This window comes from Oikopleura dioica, chromosome 1 (genome assembly GCF_907165135.1).
Source record: "Oikopleura dioica chromosome 1, OKI2018_I68_1.0, whole genome shotgun sequence".
NCBI classification, from domain to species: Eukaryota; Metazoa; Chordata; class Appendicularia; order Copelata; family Oikopleuridae; genus Oikopleura; species Oikopleura dioica.
Genome location: NC_137291.1, coordinates 9,374,324 through 9,396,509, shown reverse-complemented (window position 1 = coordinate 9,396,509; position 22,186 = coordinate 9,374,324). Strand labels below are relative to the sequence as shown.

Here is a 22,186-nt window from a genome sequence, read left to right as displayed (position 1 = left end):
AATATTGAAAATTGTATGTCGAAATGTGTCAAGTTTTGTTGTTCTCAGGAATGAGCGTTGCGAATCAGCAGAGTCGATTAGAGCCTGAAGTACCACCTGTGCAGCACAATGGGCAGAAGCAGAAGAAAGGGAAAGCCCGTATGGTAAGGCCAGAACCTGTGATGAATTACCATAAGAATTTTTCGGGCAAAAAAATTTTTTTTGAGATATTGGTATATTCTGAAAGTCCAAGTCAAAATTAGTCGATTCCCAAATTTCTAGGGCTCAATGACGTCATTATGACGTCATTTATGATGAATAAATGTCCGAAAAGGCTCCAAATTCATGAAACTTTGGAACGCTTTTTGAGGCTGTTTTTGCTGGAAATAGATTTTTCTATTGATGGCATGTTGTTCGCCATCAAAAACTACGTAGGGACCCGAGGTTTATTTTTCGAACCGACCGGTTTCAAAAATTGAACCGGTCGGTAATGGTTGATATTCAATGGTTTGATCCCGGGTCCCTACGTAGTTTTTCATGGAAAATCCGAATCCGTCGAGAAAAATAAAATTAAAAAACGTTTTCGGCTCGAAAAAGCGTTCCAAAGACAAAATTTTCAAATCAGCCCGATGACGTCATAATGACGTCATCTGACCCTAGAATTTGGTGATTCTGTATAACTTTTTACGGGCTTTCAGAATATTATATTCTGAATATACCAATATCTCAAAAAAAATTTTTTTGCCCGAAAAATTCTTATGGTAATTCATCCTGTGCTCTCTAACCTGTGTAGAAAACCTTAGTCAGGCCCCGAAAAGCCGTGAATTTAGGTTCTTTTAGAGCGCCTTCTGAATCTTGATCAGGGCCCGACTCAGGTTTTCTACACAGGTCGCGAGACGATAAATTTACAAATTATAGAGCTAATTTTACTCGTAGAAACCTGTCAACGGCGAAGTCCACCCTCCCCAACAGTTCAACATCCTCGAAAATGGCGATGAAAAACTAAAACACAGCGAGCAGCAAAAAAAGGTGAAGATTTTTCTTGAATGCGGTCTATGTCGATATCTCTAGATTTTTCGCTTTTTGCATTTTTTCATTTCATTCGGTCTTTCATTTTGAAAACAGCGGGAATAGAGATAGAATAATTTTAAATATGGACGTTTTGCTAGAGAGCGAGAGCAAAGCAAAAAAGTTTCTTGAAGAGCAAGCCAAAGACCAGAAAGAGCCAAAGAGAGAGCTGGAACGACTTACTAATACACCAAAGCCAGCTTTTGAAATCAAAAAGAAAAAGAAGAAAAACGCGAAACAAGAAAAAATGACGAAAAAATCGTCCTCTGAGCTTCCTCCCCTCCAGAAAGTTGAAAAGCCACCACTATATAAATATCCAACACCGATCTTTGATCCAAAAAAATTGCCTCCATACACAGGTCCTCCTCCGCACCTTCTGCCTCATCTTCCGAAATTTGGGTGTCCGCAAGTAAAAGCAGCAGCGAAAAAGGAAGATCTCTCCGTCCAGTCACGTGTCATGCGTCTCGAGAAGCGATTCTTCGCCGATTCGCGAGACTTCCTCAGATGGGCAGTGAGCCCAGAAGGTCGAGAGTACTTTGCATCGCTGGAAAAACGAGACGACACGATGGCACTGATCCGATTCGACCCAAAAAAGGACGGCGAAGCATACTATATGAATGGAATCTACGACATGTACCAGAAGTTCAAGAGAGCTCCAGGAATGATGGCTCACTTGCGAGCAGGTCCGCAAGTCCAATTATCCACTGATGGAAAGACAAATTGGGAATTTGATCCTTCAGGAAGAATCGCGAAGCCACTAGAGCTTCCTGAAAATCTCATAAAAAAAGCCAATCGCTATTAGGGGCAATTTTATCAAGAAACACATGCAAAACGTCCTCCAAGAGTTTTTCGATAATCAAGACCCAAGCATCAATAGTTTTGAATGGTTTCTAGAAGTAATGGTACTGTTCTCATCAAATGACATTCTGTAAAAGTGGTTTATCTTCATCCCTAGGCGGCGTCGAAGAAATCCGGCCAATACGAAAAAACTTGTTCCGCGTCTACCTCAGCTGGCATTCCTTCACCGATCCTCGATCCGCTAGCCGAAGATCCCGAATACCCCGACTCCGAAGTTGCGTGGCGCAATGCGAGGAGAATCGACAACCCCTACCAAGGGCTCTTTCGACAAGGTACCATGCTTTTCAGAACTTTCTTGGAGCTCTATCTCTTCTTTTTAGTCCCGTTAGAATCTGTCGGACAGGACATCGTCGCCGAAGTGATGAACGGGAAAATGACAGAGTGGGATCGGAAGTATCAAAATAGAATGATACCTCTCGGTAAGTTCACCATCTTGACCTTACATAACCTGAAAGTTTAAGGTCCTTTAAGTTAAAGGCTTTAACCCATCAACTTTTCATAGCTTTAGTCTTTAAATTATTGACCATATCTTGAGATACTTGCTCGCGCACTTAATTGTCATCGACTCGAGTTACAGTTATCCTTCAGATACCCTCGGCCTCGAAATCCTTTCCGGGCAGATCCGCGTTCTTCACCTCTGCGTCAAGCAATGGAAAAACAAATCGACGGAGAAACACTATCGAAACGAGAACCGACGCGAGCAGATCCTCTCGCTGGCGGAGGAGTGCGGGGACGGCTTCAGAAAGAGCCTTTTTTGGCTATTCAATTCCGACTGAACCAAACTTGAACCGAACTACCACCCCACTATCATTCATTTATCCCGCTCTCTGTGATAATCATCATCATTTTAGAATAAATCAATTATAGCTTGAAAAATAAACTCCTTCCTATGTGTTTTTCTCCTCTTTCCGATTCTTTACTTATACTCATATTACTGTAAGAGTACAATGTTTGAAGAGCAACTTCAATCTGGCACAGAAGAATCAGTCAGTAACTGTCGAAAAGTCGTAGTCTGCTTTATTAAAACTTCGGTTATATTAATTTATACATGTGTTCTGCATATGTGAGATATTGGAAACGAACTTATATGCACTGAAATCGAAGAAATCACTGTAGAATCACTTACCAATCACGTTTATCGTTCGCTACAGTTACAATATGACAGGCTTATTTTGAAGCTGTTGATAATTTTGGTTTCTGTTGAAGTAATATTGGGGTACGTTGGATATTTATTCTGATTTCTGAAGCCTGTTGGCAAGTTTGAAAGACCGCGTGTACAAAGCCTTGGACCCGATCGACTTCGAAGTGTAAGCTATCCTGTCTTGAGAACATTTTGCCCTCTCTATTGACCGGTTCACTAGTTGAACTCTGTAATCAACTGTGACACCATTCACTTTCGCCATCCGTTTGGTTCAACTCATTGTCAGATAACTTGCTCTACCAAATTTAGATGTTTCGACTGTTGAATTTTAAATGGGATGGCTCCCACCGCGTCCGCCCGAGCTGTGATAATTTTCGATCGAAGCTGGTGGAATCTCCATCGCTGGACCGGGACCAAGCAAAATCACATTTCAGCCAGGAAAAAGCTAAAGAAGCAATGACAAATCACAGCCTCACTGACCAGGAAGATAAAAGTATTGCCCGACTTGAAGCGTGCATTTCCAAAATGGGGCAATACCAAGCCCATATGAAAAAACTGGAAGGTAAGACCGCCTCAGACGATAGATATTTATTGAATTCTAGAGCGCAACGAGCTCCTTGCTGCCCAAAATGCTCAGTTCAAAGAAGAAAACTTCAAACTCAAAGCAAAGCACGCACTATCTCGTCTTCCGTCGACAGATGAGAACAATAACAAAACTTATACTGCTTTTTCTACTGTATCCCTGCCTTCTTTTCCTCAACAAAACTCATGTCCATCACCTAATGAAGCTGTTATTTAAAGTCATCATCTCTCATAAACTAAAACTGCTCAGCCCCTGACTAAAGAATGGATCTTCCTCAATAAAACCCGAAAAAGTTCCAGAACCAACGAATGTTGACTAAAGATGAACCTGAACGACCGTGTCTCAAGTCAAATGAATATTAACCGTTATTTTTATACGTGAGTTTGTCAACCACATGTTTACATCTTGATTGCTTTCGCAACGCTCAGAATATGCATATCACGCAGCAACAAACGTAGAAATCGCAGTATAGAAAAATCACTTTCATTCCAGGATGTAGAGTAAAATGTTTAATTAGACGCAGTTGCAGTACTTCCAGTACTCGCTCTGTGAATATTAACAGCCGCTAATTGAGGGGGCTCTAACTGGCATTTGTTTATTCAAAAGACTTCTACGATCTTCCGAAATGATCTCCCGGGTTTATCTTGACCTGCATATTTTATTCAGTGGCGAATTATTCTCCTTATACGATTGGAAAGTTTCTCAAAAATCATGAATTTGCAATTTCAGATGGTACAATTTCAAACCAAAAACTTGTCAATGTAACACAGAAAATGTTTGAGCCGGTTTCGATACTGGAAATCGAAAAGACTATCTTGATCAAGGAATAGAAAATTATCCCTAACCCTAAACCTAGCCCGCTTAATTCTTGATCATTGTGCCTGGGAAAACTGGTTTTCCATCGTTGATTATTTTGAAAAAATTGAGACATTTGCAGTTCTTAAATTTTTAAGACCGTTGCTAATAAGATACTTACCTAAATGAAAACTTAATTTTAGCAGTCTTATTTAGTATTAGCACGACTGCAGAGCGCTAGAAATTATCGCATGTGCTCTGATTCTCAGCAGCTGAATATTTCATTCGGTTAATATTGGATAGCAGGACTTCGCTCTACCAGTTGCAAGATACAACTGATATAATGAAGCAACTCTGATTCCAGTTTTTTTTTCTAAAGGAAGACAGAATAAAGAGCATGGTTTTATGAAATCACTTCTTGCAAAGACGTTGGCTGTTAATTTATCGTAAGTAAATGAAAACATTTTCAAAGAATATATTATGCAATGCATAATATGCATTATGTTACGATTTTTTCAACCCGCATAATTTGGCCTTTTTTGAGAAATCGGAAAGACAAAATAGGGCCAAATCGTGCGAGTTGACTGTAGTTCAATTTTCACGCTTTTTTATAATACGGGAAATCGGAGTCGAATTTAACATTGAACTGAATTTATTTAATATTCATCATGTCATCCAAAACGGCCAAGTAGTGTTTCTCAGCAACACTCCAAAATTTACACGAAGCACATTTGCAATTCAGATTTGTTGATGTGCTTGAAAATACTGTAGGCTACTGACTGTAGCATCTCTTAAATTGACAGTGAAAGCCAACATCGAGCAGATATTGTTTATTGCTGAAGTCATTGATTTTGCAGCCGCGCGTTGCAAATGATGTTATCATATGCCAGTTTATCCGTAGACCAGCAGAACTTGTCAATCTTCTTTTTTTTGCTTCGCCATTTTCTCCTTGAATAAGGTTAATGAGTGTTTCTGATGAGCCAACGACCTTAAGATTGCCGGGCAGTCTCCAGAGCGAAGTACTCTCAAGAGATCAATTCCTCGAGCGTTACGCCTCCAAGTGCATTTCGACAACAAGGGTCAACGCTGAAATTTATAAAGAGCAACAACACTAGCCTGTTGATGTTTCTCTAATATAATTCTAACTTAGAATTTGATTGTTATTTTGACCCTATCAAAGTGCAAAGTCATTGCTTGTCCGTATAATGATGATGAAGAATCATGCCTCTGTGTTTGCCAACAATGTCATCTCGAGTAAGTAAATTAAGATTTATACCGTGTTTATTTAGTGTTAAAATTTTAAGAGACCAGTATTCTCTATTAAAAAAAGGCTTCCGGAGAATTTCTACAGTAGAGTTTAAGAAATAAGTAACGTGTATGATACAGTAGCTGCTTAATAATTTGTCGAACCTTTTGAAAGCCCTTTTTTGCTTATGCTCAAATATGCAAAAACATTGAATCTTTAAGACGATGTCAATGTTCCTGCTCGATGGTCTTGCCCAGCTCTTCCCCTGCTCCCTCTGTGAGCCAAGAACAAGACCAGCCGATGGAGGGTCAATCCCAAAAAAAAGACCAAACACTTGAAGGTTGAGTTGAAAAGATTAAAAGATAATTTCCTCTGGATAAGTTGATTCATTTTTTAACTCCTACGAAAGCAAAAGGGTTCATCGAGGTTTTTATCAAGAATAATTTAGCATGTATATTTGCCTCTCTTATTCCAACCCTTGAAAGATGTCACAGTTCAACCACTGGTAAGATCAAAGAAGACTTTTCCAAACGAGAACGGATCTAACTCCTCAGTCATGGGATCAAAAATTCACCTTTATATTAGAAGGAATCCATTTTCATCCCTTTATTCTCAGACGTGACAACTGTCGCAACATCAACTACTGTATTTTCTCAAGCATCTTCCTTCGCCTCAAACTGCGCCTGGACTAAACTCTCTTGGATTATTTTCTTATGTTTATTATTAATGACAAGATACTGAATAATTTTCGGAAGATCAAAAAGAAATGTAAAAATATTAAAAAGCGAAATACAGACAAATAAAGCAAAGAAATCATGAAAATGATGTATTCTGTTTTTTGCTCTTTTCGTATTCTCTTTTCGGGATTCTACTATGCGACACCTCCACCAGCGTCCATTGTCAAGGCTTAAATTTGTTGGATAAGACAGTTATAGGACAAAAATCGAGTACCTTGCATGATGCTCCGATCTCTTCTCGCACCCTCAAGAAATTCGGCCTTGGTTAGCTCGCCGTTTCCATCCTGAAATTCGTTTTTATACAGTGAACATTCTTTAATAACCGCCTTTCTATCTGGGACACAACGGATACAATTAGGCTTATCCGCGATTTATTCAAAAAGTGCATCATCCACTCTAATTCGGCGCCACATCCCTTTCGTAGAGGGACTTAAGGTCTTACCTCGTCCATGGTAGCGAAAATCTTCTCAACGCGCTCCGCGGGCTTGAATGTGTCGTCACTTTGTCCCGTCATGGTGGAAATTGCTTTCACGATTTTCAGCATTTCTGGCTTGGAAATGGTACCGTCTCCATCAAGATCGTATAATTTGAACGCCCCTGAAAATGATCAATTCTTTCTGGAAGCTTATTTAGATAAGATAGGATCAATGTCCTTATAAGCGAATTCAGTAAAAAGAAACATACACCGCGATATTACGGTAAACACTAATCTAACACTGCAGATGTGTCAGAACTGTCGACTTTATGGCGATTCAAGCTTAGAGAGCGATCATCTGCGGCGATCTTTTTCGTCGAAAGTGAATCAAAATTAAATATTGGAGGCTCTTTGGCGATAAAAAGGGCCACATTGAATTTGTTAATTACGATCATTGAAAACTTGGATCGATAAGTCTCTCTCGATCAACGGCTTATTTCGAGCATCGGATCAACTTGGAAATTGTCTTACTCATTGCTTACATTCTAGCTTGTCTTCTGGATTGCCGCGGGAAGTTACTGACAAAGCCGTAAGAAACTCTTCAAACTCTATCGTTCCATCTCCATTTGCATCGAAGAGGTTAAAGACCAGACTAAACAGAATCACAAGTTACAACGAATTATATTTTTCTTAAGACTTATGGGCTTTTATCGACCTCAATCGAAATAGACAGGTTCTTTTATTGCTTATATTATATATTAGACCTTGTTCATAGGAAATATATATTGGCAGCGCCTGTTTTGCCCAAAATCCCGGATCGCCCACATCCCGGATCGCCCATTTTCCTTGATCGCCCATTGTGGGCAAAACGGGAAAATGTGCGGAACGGGATTTGTGTGCAAACCAGGATTTGCAATTGTAAATTTGAAATTTGATAATGGAAGAAGGTGGTTTAGAAATTCTAACTAGAAACTGCTGCAAAAACTCCTCTTTACTCCTCCAATTTGTCACCTCCAAAAAGGGTTGAATCTCATACTTGCGCGTGCTAATCCCTGCGAAAATAAAACCGACGGCTTTGGAAATCGGTAGGTAAACTTGATGAAAAATGAGCTCTTTTTGAGCTTTCAATATAGAGAGTTTAATACATTTTTAGAATCCCCAGAAGCTGGGGACCATTTTGACTATTGATACTTGGGGGTTTGGTTCATGCCCTGAGGCGTTTTAGGCCTTCCAAAGTCCAAAATCCTGCAATCTCGGTGAAATGGCCATAACTTTTGTTCTCCTCTTTCTGATGATGCTCAGCATCTCAACTTGTAGCTGGGGTTCTGACGGTTCAGTGTCATTCTGTGTAGAAAACTACCGGACAACCCCATTCTGGCGCTCCTAGAAGCTCTAGAAGTTAGGGAAGTCCACCGAAAATCGGTACTTTTTACTAAAATATGGTAAAACAGATATATTTCTGTACAAAAACGATCTAGGAATAATAAAATCGTTTTTGTGACCTCAAAAATATATTTGGGTCATTATCGAGTACTTCGGGTGAGTTTTTACGAAATTTTTTGCACATAATTTGACTTGAAGTGACTTCTGATGCCTTGTAACTATATTTTGGACATCAGAAAGCCGATTTTATCGAGTTTTGATCGATTTCGGACAAAAATTTACACCTTTTACAACATTTCAGTTGAAAAGTACCGATTTTCGGTGAACTTCCCTAACTTCTAGAGCTTCTAGGAGCGCCAGAATGGGGGGGGGTGTCCGGTAGATTTCTACACAGATTCTGAACCGTCAGAACCCCAGCTACAAGTTGAGATGCTGAGCATCATCAGAAAGTGGGGGAACAAAAATTATGGCCATTTCACCGAGATTGCAGGATTTTTTGGACTTTAGAAGGCCTAAAACGCCTCAGGGCATGAACCAAAGCCCCAAGTATCAATAGTCAAAATGATCCCCAGCTTCTGGGGATTCTAAAAATGTATTAAACTCTCTATGTTGAAAGCTCAAAAAAGAGCTCATTTTTCATCAAGTTTACCTAGAAATCGGACATCCCAAAGTAGATTTGACCGAGTTATGATTAAATTTGAAAAAAGAAAAGAAGAAATGATATAAAACTCAGGGATAAAAATCTCCTTTTCTAATTTTGTAAATCCCGTTCTGCCCAATCCTGAATCACACATTTTCCTGATCCGCACATTTTCCCGTTTTGCCCACAATGGGCGATCAAGGAAAATGGGCGATCCGGGATGTGGGCGATCCGGGATTTTGGGCGAAACGGGAGCTGCCATATACCGTTGCGATTTCACTCGCGGGGCGGTGCGCTAAAAATTCAGGCGCACTTTCACTTGAGCCTGCGGTGTGGTTATTACTCGGAATGACGTAACATCTCGAAGCAGGGGAAAAATTGACTTGAGGGTCGGCCTTGTGGGGGCGCTAAGGAGCAGCGCGCTCTAGGAATGCAAAAAATCTTCCTTTGCTAATTAGGAACTCTTCTTTGATAAATTTATTTTAGTAAAAAAGACATTTTCTTGTGCAGTTTTTTCTGCATATTTATGCTGGCTCTATTGATATACCTTTTATCATCCTATTATAAACAAAATAGTCGCCTTTGGCTAACGGCGATGCGAATTAATTTAGATTGATTGTCAATCAATGATTGACGATAAAACTGTTTTTATTGGCTTCTCCACAGTCAGTCCCGGCTTCATCAACTTCAATCCCGGCTTCAACAACTTCGATCATAGCTTTCAGACGTCAATCCTTGGCTGCTTTTATTGAAGCGAGTCGATATCATTTTTGATGTTTTTTGCAATTAAGTTCAGATCCTCTCAGGCGAAATTATCAAAAGGTGACCACAAGGACGCATATATAATTAGAGCAACATATGATTTATTGCCTGTTATGAGACCATATAAATCTATATTAAGCCTTAAAACAATATGAGCCTACTTTGAGAAAGTGCCAGAGTCGCCACTTGGGAAGAACTGTCGATAAATTGCGGTAAATTCAGCCTTAAAAAGATCAAATCCTCAGTCTTCGTTGATTTCGGAACAAAAATTATTTATAAATTCGTCTCAACAAATGATTGACCTTTCCTTACTCAGCTGACCACTTGGACAATCTTTGAGGAATCCAGAATACCAGCTTTTGATTTCTGCAGCGGTGACTGAACATTTTATTGGATTCATTACAGAAACTCAGGAGACGTGAAATTATTCTGACGCCCTGTAATTGGCTCAATGACATTTCATGCGTTGCCCATCTAGTAACAGAAAGAGCACGCTGTTCATGTCATTGGGCTGCCATCCATATTTAGCGAATCTCTTCTGTTAAGCGTATTTATTAATGATTTAATCGGAAAAGATGATTATCGCGTATAGTTACAAATAATATCCAGTATATTATTGGGTTATACTATCTCTTTTCTTACATTTAGTTTTGTTACTGAGGTCTTCGATTTTCTTCTTGCTCAATTTAGATTTCTTTGCACCCATAATTATTTGGGTTTTTAGATGATGAACAAGACTTATACCAGACGAGTTTTCTCTAGTTATTTCTCTTCCTGATTTCAGTAATCACGTTAAAATATTTCAATAAAAAAGCAAAAACTATTCTCGTGTTGTGCGCTGCCCTCTAGGCTCTGCGCGGCAAGGCTCTTGATGATCGCTCGCGCCCCAGGGCAGAACGTCGGTGTGAATGCGAGTGCCCTCGAATTCTCCGATTTTCGCGCCAAACGAGCACGTACTATGGCTTCCGCTACTAGTTGTCAGTCCGAAATTCCGCTACTAGTTGGCACCCCGCGCGCTTTTCGGCCTGATAAGCCACCCTAATTTGGGGCTGAAAATAGAATTTGCGCTAATCAAACCATTCAAATTCGAAGTTTTACAAAAAGAACCACTTCCGGAATGGTTTTTGGGTCTCGAACAACCCAAAAAAGTCCGAGATATTTGCATGATTTCCTGCTGGGAAAGGAAAACGGTCCCGGACCCCGGCGGCGCGCGCTCACTGCTACTAGTTGGCAGGAGGGGCGCCTTTGACTGCCAACTAGTAGCGGATGCCACAGTAAATAGCAATTAAAATATGTCAATTTATTTTCCGCGTTTCGCGCAAAACATGAATGTTAGCTTTTCCGATCAAGAGTAAGTATTTGGGCTAATCAATGCGCATTTAGGGTCTAATCGAGAAAACTGGTCGGGCAGGAGTTTCATAAGAATAGATTGAACTAATTCCAGAGTTGATTGTGGTTATGTTATTGACAGTTTATCCACAGTTCGGCTCCAGTTTTATAAAAAAATGAAGCCCATCTGATAGGCGTTCTGAATTCAACTGAGAGACTGCCAAGTTGTCAATTTCTATTTATGATCACGAGTCTTGATTCAATACTTATTCTGATCTGGCTGCTTCTCCCTATAGACCGCGATATTAATTACTGTCTGTCAGTAAATTATAGATTTCCTTCTTCAAGGTCAACTTAGGGTAGTCATTTAAAAATCTGTGCGCAATTATCGGTTCGATTGTTTCACCCCTTCTTCTAAATTGTTACTTGCCTTTGTCGTAATCGTTTTTCGTCAGTTTAATCTACTAAAACAGAACAAAAAGAAGAGCACTTAACGAGTTCAACCAAGACAGGAATTATATGGAGATCTTTGGTTATTAAGCAATGGTTAAACCTCTTCTTGTCTGGCAGTTAATTCTCCCAGCGAAGTAATCTACCTATTCAGTCTGGAGATCTTTTCCAATTGATCATTGCGAGAAAATGTCTGGAGAAAATGGAAAATACACGTTCAACTGTAGTAACTTACCACAACAGATCTCTATCTGCCTCCCGGTTTGCTTAATTCGCAAAAATCCTACTTTAGCATCTGCTCGATTTTCAACCTGTCAAATCGTCGCCGCAACATTGAACTTTCTGAATCAATCGTCAAAATTGTTTTCTTTCCTTTAATTATTTATTGCAATCTTGGTCACAAATGTTTTCGGATCAGTAGTCATTCTTTCGGAGGTGTGAGTTCTTCTTCGCAGCTTGCAGCTTCAGCATGTACGTTCATTTTAATCACATGTAAACTTCCCCCCTCTGATAGTCTTTGTATTACATCAACTGAAGTCGGGATTTTAGAAAATAATCTTGAGCGTTCGAAATAAAATTATAAATTCCGAGACTAGATGGCTCAGCTGCTCAGCTGTCTGTAGCGTTATTGCATCACCCTCTTCGTCTATTAAATTTTGATTCCTAGACTGTCAATACATCACTGAACATCAGCAATGTTACGTGAATACGTGTTATGTTAATTTCCGCGGTAGGAGAAGGTAGCATAATAGAACTGTAAATCAATTCCTATCCACGTGATGTTTATACTCTTCCATCCCAAACAATCTTCATCCGAGCATTGACCTTTGACTAATTTGGCGAAATCGTACAAACTAAATCAATGAATCGTCAAATACAGACATTTGAGAGGACAATATTTAATTCCTTGATTCAGACCTTTGCTCTGGGGAATATTTCCAACTGAACCGGAAGACTTTCTCTGTTGTTTCTTTGGTCTATTTATTTACTTTGAATCTGAAGGCGAGCTTGGCTTTAATACCTGATAATGTTGAAAGACACGGCATTTTATCCACAAAATTGTCATGTCCGTGAAAAAAATAAGCGCTGGGTTTTTTTCGGGCACTCAAGTAGGCTTTTTAACTGACTCAAAGGGCAAATATTGGATGAGAATGGATATCACTACCTTGTTTTACCACAAATAAATGTGTTTTTTTAATTTCAAGACAAAAATAAACTTTAGCTTCTAAATTTTAGAATCGTCAGATGGTATCTTTCCAGATGATTTCACGGAGTCATAAACAAGTACCTTTAAACTCCATTTGAATCAGGTCAGAAGTCACGGGCAGGTGCACCTGATGCGTTATCGACTGTATCAGAGCATAAATCAGAACCTCTTTCGGATCTCACTAGGTGGCCAGCTCTAGAATAAATACTCAACTGAATCTCACTAAGTCATCAATTCACAAGCTTCTTCTATTTCAATAGCAAAAGTAACAAACAGTTTTTTGAGAGACAAGGAATTTGACAAAAAATGAAGATCTTCGGTCTCTTCTTCGCTTTCGCCAGCGCTCTTGATGACATGCTCCTTATGATGATGATGCAACAGCAGAGCCAAGTTGCACCCGGCCAGACTTCGCAGATGAACAATCTCCTCCCACTTCTCCTCCTCGACTCAGATGGCGATTCCGACAATTCCATGGCGCTTATGATGATGATGATGCAAGGTGGCTCGATGACGGACATGAATTCAATCCTGCCCCTTCTCCTTCTTTCGGACGATGACTCTTCCGGCGACGGAATCGACTTTACAAGCTTCTTCCTTTATTCTTCAATGCTCCAGAACGATTGCTCTGTCAAGACTGATGACCAATTCTCTACTATACTCCCCCTCCTTCTTCTCGGCGATGATTCATCAAACTCCACCAGCAACTTGATGCTCATGCTCATGATGCAGACTATGGGCGATTCCCCAGTCGGCATGGACTCTATGCTCCCAATGATGCTCATGATGGACGACGACGCTGACGGAATTGACTCTGTTCTTCTCATGGTCATGCTCAGCTCCATGACTGGTGGCATGAACACCCAGCAAGGATTCGACAACAACTTCAACATGCTCCTCCCCTTCCTTCTTATGGGCGATGATAGCGACAACTCCACCAGCATTGATCTCCTAGTCCTTATGATGGCCATGCAATCTCAAGCTCCTGGCTCCGCTTTCGGCACCGACATGATGCTCCCTCTTCTCCTTATGGATGACGACAGCGATAACGAGACTCTTCTTTTCTTCATGATGATGAACCAAGGCAAGACCAGTTGCGAGCCCGCCTACGTTCCCGAGCCCGTCAAAGTCACCCGCCCAGTCGTTATCGAGCAACCTGAGCCTGTTGTCCAAACTGTTTACCGAACTTTCCGTGTCAATCCCGATGGCACTCGAGAACTCATCGACGAGACCATCAACAACTAGACTTTTCGCTATTTTTACTGATCGTTTCATTTTTTTCATAATTTATCTGCCAGTAATGCCTTCATCATGCCACTTTTCAACTAAGTCATTATGACTTACTTCATCCGATTTCTACGCCAATTCCTTCCTTCAAAAACACAAAATCGAATAAAAAATTCAAAATGTATATCAGCCTTTATTTAACAGAATGAAAACTATGCAAGCTGTTTATTTTGGTTCTTGAAAACACAGGCTGAGGTAATCGAAATCACTTCAATTATAACAAGTGCTACTACGACTCCCCAAATAATAGCTGTTCCGTCTAATATGTATTCCTTGGAAAACAATAAGCCGTTAGTTGATTTTCTAAAATTACCTTGCATCCATTTTCAAAATTCACTGGAGGATCGAGAGCAGGGTTGAGACAAGAAAGCGGCGGACCGTTGGCTCCAAAGTCTGAGTCGTTATTCCAACCACAGCACTGGAAAAGCTGTTGCATCTGGTCAACGACAAGCCCCTCTTCTGTTTCCTATCCTTTAATTTGAGCTTATTTTCTTTAGCATAAGCGCTTACCGGCGTATAATTATTGAACCTTTCAATCATCAATTCTTCAAATTTCGGGAAGAAAACAGTCATTACAACCATGACGACAATTTCAACAGCGCAAATTAAGAACATGATAATAGAAAAACAATTGAGCATGCATCTGTTTCTTTTAATTGATCCAATGAATCCAAGAAAAGAGATCGCAGCAAGTAGAATTCCAAGCGCAAGGAAAATATACGTCGCGCCTTCCGCAGAGTTATCATAAAATTTCATCACTTTGACTGAAAATTTTCCTCGTTAACTTTTCCTTTCATTCTTGTTATGATATCATCAAGTCCTTCTTGAACTCCCTCTGACGTCTCATTTGAAAGTGTATCAACAAAGTCACTATTGAAAAATCACAAATTTCAGCTCCTGCAAATTTACCTTAGGCCATCAGGAGAAACAAGAAGCCAAATTGAAGCAACAGAAACAAGTAAACCGGCCAAAAAGACAAGAAAATTCAAAGCAATGAAGATGAACCGCCAGCATTTGCACCTAAAACTTACTTTATACCAAAACCTTTCCGAGTAAACTCTACATTTTCTCTCTTTTAGACCTTCTGTGAGTTTGCTGATGGATAGCGGAAAAGAATGGATCCTTACAAGCGTGAAGGGCACTTCAGCTGAGAATTGACTTTACATTGGACGACTGTACTGTCGAAGGATTACGAGACTTGAACGAACTATGGCTTTCCGGATAAAAATTCTTCCTTCGATACTATCTTTTGATGAGAAAACAACAATATACTGCATTTTGATGTGATAATTAACGATTGTGTGTTTGAATTGATTTTATTGTCTTGGAGTTTTCAATCAGTTAGAAGGAGATGAATGCATGAATAAATTGTTACGAATTGCTTGGGAACATCAAATACAATAAATGATGCTTTTATCAGGGGTTGAAATTGAAAAATGAGCAGTAGGAATCGTTCTTGGAGAATGTGGAAAGGAAGATATTTATCGGCTTTCAGTGGTAGTTCGGCTTATTCGTTCTGGTTGACTTCGCGATCGTGCTGGACCATGGCGCAGCAAAGGCAGCAGAAAACTGCGAGGAAGTCACTTAAAAACGATGAAAATAATGGGACGATTAAAAATTTGGCTTACCCGATCATGCCTCCTTCGATTCCATGTCGTTCCCGGAGTTCCTGTCGCTGAATGCATGAGATTGCCAGCCATCCCTAAGAATGGATTTAATTATAAAGGTTATCTATGAAATCTGAAAGAAAAGAATGAAAACTTACGGCAGGGAAGAAGCAAGAAGCGCAGGAGAGGAGCAAGCAAGTGCCGCCGTTATCTCGGCCCATTCCTTCCTGTGTCGACTTGTGAACGAGGCAGGGGCACCAGCAGACCTTGCATGAAGTTCCGAGGTCGCCGAAGCAGCTAAAATCGAATGATATCTCTTCTCGTTGCATTTTTACTTACCTAAAGAGTCCGTGTTTGAACTCTCCGTTGGAAGATTTGTAGGCAAGTGGCTGGGATGTGACTGGAGCAGACATTCTGAATCTCAAAAATCTGTAAAAATAAGCTTGTTTATGACTCTGGAAGAGTTTTGATCTGAACTGGCAGGAATCGGTTCCGCCAATATAGGGAGTAGTAACAGCGCCCCCATGATGCGCCCCGGGCCATCCCTGGTCTAACCCCTGGTTCGTTCTTTAGGTGACAATCTCTGACGCTATTTTTATGTTTTTGAAGTGCATAAAAAGCTATTTTTATCTCTTGGGAACTTCGAAATCGATACAGAAGTGGCAAACTCCGTCCAAAATCGAATTATCTCTATGATTCACGGGCGGAATCTTTCTCATTCGTAAATTTGGGGTTTCCTTACATGGTACAGATCCTTACATGGTACAAATCCTTACCTGGTACAATTCCTTACATGGTACAATTTGATTTTTGTACCATGTAAGGATTTTGTACCATGTAAGGAAATGTACCATGTAAGGATTTGTACCATGTAAGGAAACCCCGTAAATTTGAATATGAAATAAAATTATGAAATAAAATGGGCGTACAAAAGAACATTTTGGAAACGTCGCATAAAATTTTCTCTTTTTTACGACTCTTGCTTACTCAGTAATGAACTTCACAGAGTCTAAAATTCGACGGTAGATAATCAACCGTAGTGAATTCATCATCATTTTTGACATCACCGTCGGGCAAATTTGCGATCATCCTCAAAAAACTCAAAAAAAAAGATTATCGATGCCAGGATAATTGCTTGCCTTGGAATCTCAAAAAAAAAGCTTGAAATCTCTCTGTTTTTGCGAAGCGTGAAATTGAAGATAAAAGGAAATGCGCATCCCTGTTCAGCTGATAACTAAACTTAGGGTGGTCAATCAGCAGGGGACCCACCCCACTACCCTAGTAGGTCATTTCATCTCAAACTTGACTGAAATATCCGAAAATAAACTCAGAACCGATTCTTTTTCTGATCAGATTTCTCTTGCCCCTGAAAAGGTAGAAATTCCGCGCGATGATTTCTTTGGAACTACTCGTCTGGAAAGAAGTGCGAGCGTGGGCAACTGTCACAATGACAGATGAATAAAACAGCTCGTCACAATCTTCTTTTATTCATTTCCCCGAGTTCATTTCCACGGCCAATTCAAAGACAGATAATTGTTTGAATCCAGCATAAGAATATTTTTCATTATCAGTCCCACACCAGCCGTCTTTACTTGTTTGAATAAAATCATCTATTTTTTTTTGTTAAAATCAACAAGGACTTCAAGAGTCAGCTCCGAAAATGAAAGTTTTCGAGCGGAGTCTTTGCTCGAGCACTGCTTTACCCAAGTCGGGCAAATTTCGTGCCGAAAAAGGCCCCGGCTTGGTATAAAAGAGCGTTTGAAAGTGCAATCTCTAGTTAGTCTTGAGATTCATTATTTTTGAAAAAGGAGCCATGGCAAAAGAGAAAAAGCCTGCAAAGTCGACCAAGTCGGCCAAAGCTGCCAAAACAACTAAGACTACTAGCAAGACCGCGAAAGCAGGCGCGAAAAAAGCTGTGAAACCGGGAATGGAAAAGATTCCAGGGAGGGTTCGATTATTGTATTTTCTCTTTGAAAATTCGTTCAAATTCGAACCCCGTAACAGAAGAACATTGGGAGGGAACCATCTATCATTACATGAAAGAAGCCAACCGCCCATATTCCCACAACGACATTTTTCTCAACCATGCGAAACGAATGCCAAAAGCCGGAATTCAAACTACTCTGGAAAAACTTGCCAAAGACGGGCTTTTGGTCGAAAAAGTCTATGGAAAGACTCCAATTTACGTCGTCAATCAGGTTTAATTTGAACCTAATTACCGGCCGATAACCAGTTTTTCAAATCAGGCGCAATTCGAAACAGTCGATGAAGAAGGCTTCAACCAGCTAAAAGTTGAAAATGATCAACTTCGACTCGTTGTCAAGGTATCATTCGAAATAAATTTCCCATTAGAAAATATTTTATTGAAGGAAAAACGAAAAGAAGCAAAAGATTTGGACGCCGAACTTCGAAAATACACAACAAAAGTGTCTTCTGCAGAACTAAAGCTGAAAATCAAAGAAAAGAAGGAGTCGATTCAAGCACTTCGAACTCAGCTTGAGCAGCTGAAAGAAGCTGGAGCGACCATGAATGCTGATGAATTGGAAAACTCCGTGAAAAAGTACGTTTTTTATTAATTTCAATCCCGAACTGAGAAATTCAGCAATGTGAAATTGGCAAAGCTCTGGAAATCCCGAAAACGAATCGGCGACGACATGATGAACGCTGTTTCCGAAGGGCTTCAGAAGCCGATGAAGGTCTTCATCGAACTTGCTGATCTCAATCTTGACCCTGAAGGCGCGGCTATTCCAAAATACTGACTTAGACTCTTCCTCTGCCACAATGATTTTTACAGAAAATTATTTTATATGAAACAATAAATTTCAACGCAGAAACTTGATGATTTTAACGATACTATCGGAATTTATTCTGCTAATTGAGTTTTTATTGGCAAAATAAGTCAAAACAAGGGGCATGGAATTAAACTTTCAAGCGGCGAATATCAGGTCGCAAAAGATAGTCTTCTAGTTTTTTGCGGCTTTCGATGCTTCTTTCGCGCAAATACTCGACATTTGTTGTTGCCCTGTGGTATTCCATCTTTAGTGGTCGAACACTCGAGTAAATTGAGTTTGCCCGGCGGTGAACGTCGGTAACTGATCTTCTCATGCTCAGCATCATCTTATTTTTATTGAATTAGCGCGAAAACAAGTTCATTACCTCGAAATCTCTATCAAGAAACGACTGAAAGTTGGAAATTCGTCGATCTCTGATCAAAGGCATTTTTTATTTTTTTCTTTAAAAACTTTTCTTCTGACGAAATATTCTACCCGCCACGTTTTTATGCTCGATAATTAAAACTTGATTTGTCGTGGCAGACCGTATTTTCCTTCCTGTCTTCTATCCTACTGTAATAAACACGTGTCAGAAGACTTTTCAGGTGGCACGAGTTTGTGTAACTTAGACCATGGTCTCTCCCTTCCGGAAAAATCTGCAGGTGATCTTACTGTAACCTAGTTTTGTACACAGTTTGCCGAGCCCAGAGAGAGGGAGAGACTGTAACTGTAGTTTCTTTTTTTTATTTGGAATAAAATTTAAAAATTGTACTTGTATACAGGCGGCACTTGTCTGTGCCATTTTCATTGTGTTACAGTTGCTGTGAAGAGAATAGAATTATATATAAATATTCAAAAATATTTGTGCTCAGCAGTTTTTGTGTTGAATTGAATTTTCAGTTGTGTCTTTTGGTATAAATTATTAAAATATAAATAGTAGTGATTGTTGTATCTTCTGGAATGTATTCGCGAAATACTCATCACGTGATCTGGACGCCGGTCGGGACAATCTCGTACCGCCGCAACCGCTCGTTGAAGAGAGCGCGAACGAAAATATACAAGTCGGTCTCCCACTTCAGCGGCCCCTTCATCAGAAACTCGCGGCTGTGGGAAGACAGTTCTTTGCGATTGAGCGTCTTTGTTTTGTTGCGTTTTTCTTGCATCACTGAAAAATAATTTTTTTTTAAATTTGGGTCCTCTAAATTAGTGGCTTCACTAATGCGTTGTTTCTAGGCTTCCAAATTATGGAGCGATCACTTACTGCTGGAATTCCAAATGTCAAGTACGCCCGAATAGTAATTGGGCAGGATGATCTCAAATGTTTTTAGCGTGTCGACAAATTGCTCTAAAATGCCGACTGCGTAGAAATTCCGCAAGACGTTGATCTTGGCCAAATTCGCGGCTTTCTCTTTCAACTCCTCCGAAACGCTATAATTATGGTTGTTTATTTGTTTATTCGTCAAAATTGAGCTTCTTACTCGACGGTTCGGCAGTGCGGATGATTGCCGCAGAGATACTGTATGTACTTGTAGCTTGGTTTTGTACACTCCATCAGGCCTTGTTGAATACACTGGTCGATAGTCTAAAATACTCGTTATTCACCAGGCTGGGGAATAACACCTGTCTAATAAACTTTTACGTACTCTATCTCTATCAGCCTGTGTCCCCGCAAACGAGTCCCTGGTGGTCGTCTGCTGGACCCATCCAAATCTGCGAAAATAGTACTGCGAGGTGTACCAATCCACCGGGTCTCTGATAACGTTGACATATGTCGGCTGCCTAAGCCCATGTCGTGTAAAGTTGAACCAGAAGTGGTGCTTCAACAAGAAAAATGGCTCCTAAAATAAGATCAATTTTAAAATAAAGCGAAAACGTTTCAATTTACTTTTTTGGTTTCTTGAACAAACTTGACGAGCGGTTTTTCCAAGTCAAACCTATCATTGGGGATCTGAGATGGTTCGACTTTGGCGAAGTTGAAGTTGTTCTTTTTCGATAGTTGGCGCAAGAGCTGGTTCATCGTCGACGAGCCGGATTTGGGCAGTTTGTTGTGGAAGATGAATTTAGCATTGGGCGTGCGCGTCTTGAAGTTCATGCTTTGCCAATTCCATTTAGCTGGCTCGTAGGTATAGAAAGCCGATGCCTTAGGTTGACAGTTATTGTATGAACAAAACTGTAAAAGTACCTTCAAGTGTGAAGTGGGATACTTAGCAAGCTCAGCTTGTTGATCCTGGAAAATCGTTTCAACGCTGATTCGATTAGCGGAAGCGATGAGTGCCGCGATATCGAGACTTGGGCGATCTTGCGGTTCAGGAAGGAGTTCTTCAGGCTGGAAATTTAGGTTGATATTTTCTTCTATCTGCTTGCCAACGTTGATAACGTTATGAACCGCGTTGTTTACAGCTCCCGCTGCGTTTTCTATCGCGCCCACAGTATCGTGGACTTCTTGGGCCACTATTAGCGGGTTTTAAAAATTGATATGATCAACGAAGTAATAATATTTAAAAAACTGCCTTTTGCGCCTCAATTCTACTTAGAAATGCACGCGCGGTGTTTAAATCGCCACTCGAAACAAATCCCTTTTTTGAACCCGGTTGCCTAATCTCTCAACTTGCTCCATCACTTTCGCCGCTGGTTCGAGAGCATTTCCTAGGGCAAAATTCTGCACCGTGTTTTGATGTGCGTTTTCGCGCGCTTTCACATCTTGTGGGAGGTTTTGGATGCCGGCGTGCACCTTTTGAAGATTTACAGGTACTGGAGGGTTTTGTGGTGCTTGCTGTCAAGGCGCTTGAAAATGGACGCTTTTGATTTGAAAAAATAATATGTTTGCCTTTGTTTTGAGGCACCTTCCTGAATGAGATTATTATTGAGCACATTATTCGGGGCTTGCGGTCGAGCTTGACTTGCGACTTGAGGTGGTTGTGGGACGACCGGTTGGTGTTGATATCCGTGCATGGCGATTTGCTGATTTACTCCTTCGCTGGTCATTCTTCCGATTTTCTCCGCTTCTTTTTTTTAATTTACCAAACTACTCTATTTAACCGAGATTGCGTCTTATCAATATGTCCGGCTGTTATCAGTTATTCTTGGACAGCTACGAAAAGCTTATGTCATCAGATTGCTATTTATCTTGTCAGCTTTTGTCAAGTTAGAATGGTCGAACTAAGAAAATTTTGATCGAAAAATAGCAGTAGGATTCGGAAAGAGGACGGTATCAAGAGACTCTTGATTCTTGGTTATTAATTAAAGTTACTCTTGGTTTATTTGGTAAACGCTCCTTGAAGCTTTTCGGCGAGAAATTCAACCCTCCCAATGTAGAAACAAACGAGACCGATGCATAGCGTGATGACAATGTAGCCTAGTCGGGCGCGGACTTTTGCGGCAAGGCCGATTTTCTTCGACTTGCCTGAAAAGAGAAATTCACTTGATTTACATAATTTATGATGAGCATTGCGCGGGAGGTCTTTTAAAGGTCAAGTGTTGGTTAGTTTTAGATTTCGAAATTATTTCATCCTGTTTTTAATAGTTTTCATTCGGTTTCTAGCGTGGAGATTCTCATATTCGACTCAAAACAAACCTTTACGCATATTGCTTCTTATATAAAATTAATTTCTCAACCCATAATTTACTCGAAACACGGATAAATCTGTTGAAAAAAACTCATTGCAGAGTATCATTCATCATACTTGCGCTTTCGGTAATCACCACGAAAGCAAGGTATCGAATCACCCCGCGGCAAGAAATTCTGGTGCACTGGTTTTTCATCCCTCTTTGGACACTTACCGCCCATTTTCCCGCGCGCCATCTTCGCCGATTTTCGATTATCTCTTCCAAAAGTGACCCATGTATCCACTCGAGTAGTTAAAAATCTTTGTTGTGATTAGTGTTTTGGGTATCAGGAGTAGATTATTTTTTGGGGGTGGAAGGTAAGTGG

General features: G+C 40.3%; 7 protein-coding genes and 1 long non-coding RNA gene across 9 annotated transcripts in view; 3 read left to right on the top strand and 5 right to left on the bottom strand.

Annotated features, from left to right (window-relative positions):
• Positions 1 to 39: 39 nt before the first annotated feature.
• On the top strand, positions 40 to 3,325 carry LOC145710824 (uncharacterized). The gene is made up of 6 exons (XM_081788532.1): positions 40 to 143; positions 916 to 1,008; positions 2,003 to 2,177; positions 2,226 to 2,324; positions 2,494 to 2,635; positions 3,165 to 3,325. Exons 1-6 carry the CDS (start codon positions 51 to 53, stop codon positions 3,214 to 3,216), a joined length of 654 nt encoding a protein of 217 aa, XP_081644658.1. The 5' UTR covers positions 40 to 50; the 3' UTR covers positions 3,217 to 3,325.
• A 30-nt stretch (positions 3,326 to 3,355) lies between these two features.
• LOC145710838 (uncharacterized) lies at positions 3,356 to 5,483 on the top strand. The gene is made up of 3 exons (XM_081788542.1): positions 3,356 to 3,608; positions 3,649 to 4,006; positions 5,419 to 5,483. Exons 1-2 carry the CDS (start codon positions 3,356 to 3,358, stop codon positions 3,843 to 3,845), a joined length of 450 nt encoding a protein of 149 aa, XP_081644668.1. The 3' UTR covers positions 3,846 to 4,006; positions 5,419 to 5,483.
• Positions 5,484 to 6,419: 936 nt separating this feature from the next.
• LOC145712011 (frequenin-1-like) lies at positions 6,420 to 9,830 on the bottom strand (the record flags this gene model as incomplete). Its single annotated transcript, XM_081789698.1, has 5 exons — positions 6,420 to 6,576; positions 6,622 to 6,691; positions 6,850 to 7,004; positions 7,365 to 7,474; positions 9,769 to 9,830. Coding segments are annotated over 5 exons (432 nt in total), but the record flags the coding sequence as incomplete, so codon positions are not given.
• A 1,955-nt stretch (positions 9,831 to 11,785) lies between these two features.
• LOC145695259 (uncharacterized) lies at positions 11,786 to 12,506 on the bottom strand. Its single transcript, XR_014133678.1, has 3 exons — positions 12,408 to 12,506; positions 12,305 to 12,363; positions 11,786 to 12,240 (listed from the first exon to the last, which is right to left on the bottom strand). It is a non-coding gene; the product is annotated as an uncharacterized LOC145695259 (long non-coding RNA).
• A 1,490-nt stretch (positions 12,507 to 13,996) lies between these two features.
• Positions 13,997 to 14,602, bottom strand: LOC145708794 (CD63 antigen-like). Its single transcript, XM_081786496.1, has 3 exons — positions 14,388 to 14,602; positions 14,191 to 14,343; positions 13,997 to 14,149 (listed from the first exon to the last, which is right to left on the bottom strand). Exons 1-3 carry the CDS (start codon positions 14,514 to 14,516, stop codon positions 14,030 to 14,032), a joined length of 402 nt encoding a protein of 133 aa, XP_081642622.1. The 5' UTR covers positions 14,517 to 14,602; the 3' UTR covers positions 13,997 to 14,029.
• A 572-nt stretch (positions 14,603 to 15,174) lies between these two features.
• The window catches only part of LOC145710840 (uncharacterized), a 40,808-nt gene continuing 33,796 nt past the window's right edge, over positions 15,175 to 22,186 (bottom strand). The window contains exons 2-5 of one of the 2 annotated variants that reach the window (XM_081788545.1): positions 15,824 to 15,922; positions 15,643 to 15,781; positions 15,506 to 15,579; positions 15,175 to 15,460 (exon numbers count right to left, since the gene is read on the bottom strand). In XM_081788545.1, the coding sequence (XP_081644671.1) occupies positions 15,385 to 15,460; positions 15,506 to 15,579; positions 15,643 to 15,781; positions 15,824 to 15,897 (363 nt within the window). In that variant the 5' untranslated portion in view covers positions 15,898 to 15,922 and the 3' untranslated portion in view covers positions 15,175 to 15,384. Of the gene's footprint in view, positions 15,461 to 15,505; positions 15,580 to 15,642; positions 15,782 to 15,823; positions 15,970 to 22,186 lie in introns of those variants that run through there. The other variant, XM_081788544.1, reaches the window with a different exon arrangement.
• LOC145710936 (homologous-pairing protein 2 homolog) lies at positions 17,492 to 18,302 on the top strand. The gene is made up of 4 exons (XM_081788649.1): positions 17,492 to 17,682; positions 17,731 to 17,808; positions 17,854 to 18,044; positions 18,087 to 18,302. The coding sequence occupies exons 1-4, from the start codon at positions 17,521 to 17,523 to the stop codon at positions 18,241 to 18,243; spliced, it is 588 nt and encodes a 195-aa protein (XP_081644775.1). The 5' UTR covers positions 17,492 to 17,520; the 3' UTR covers positions 18,244 to 18,302.
• LOC145710776 (uronyl 2-sulfotransferase-like) lies at positions 18,988 to 21,257 on the bottom strand. Its single transcript, XM_081788492.1, has 8 exons — positions 21,099 to 21,257; positions 20,851 to 21,024; positions 20,438 to 20,706; positions 20,141 to 20,395; positions 19,899 to 20,093; positions 19,734 to 19,837; positions 19,517 to 19,683; positions 18,988 to 19,420 (listed from the first exon to the last, which is right to left on the bottom strand). Exons 1-8 carry the CDS (start codon positions 21,238 to 21,240, stop codon positions 19,236 to 19,238), a joined length of 1,491 nt encoding a protein of 496 aa, XP_081644618.1. The 5' UTR covers positions 21,241 to 21,257; the 3' UTR covers positions 18,988 to 19,235.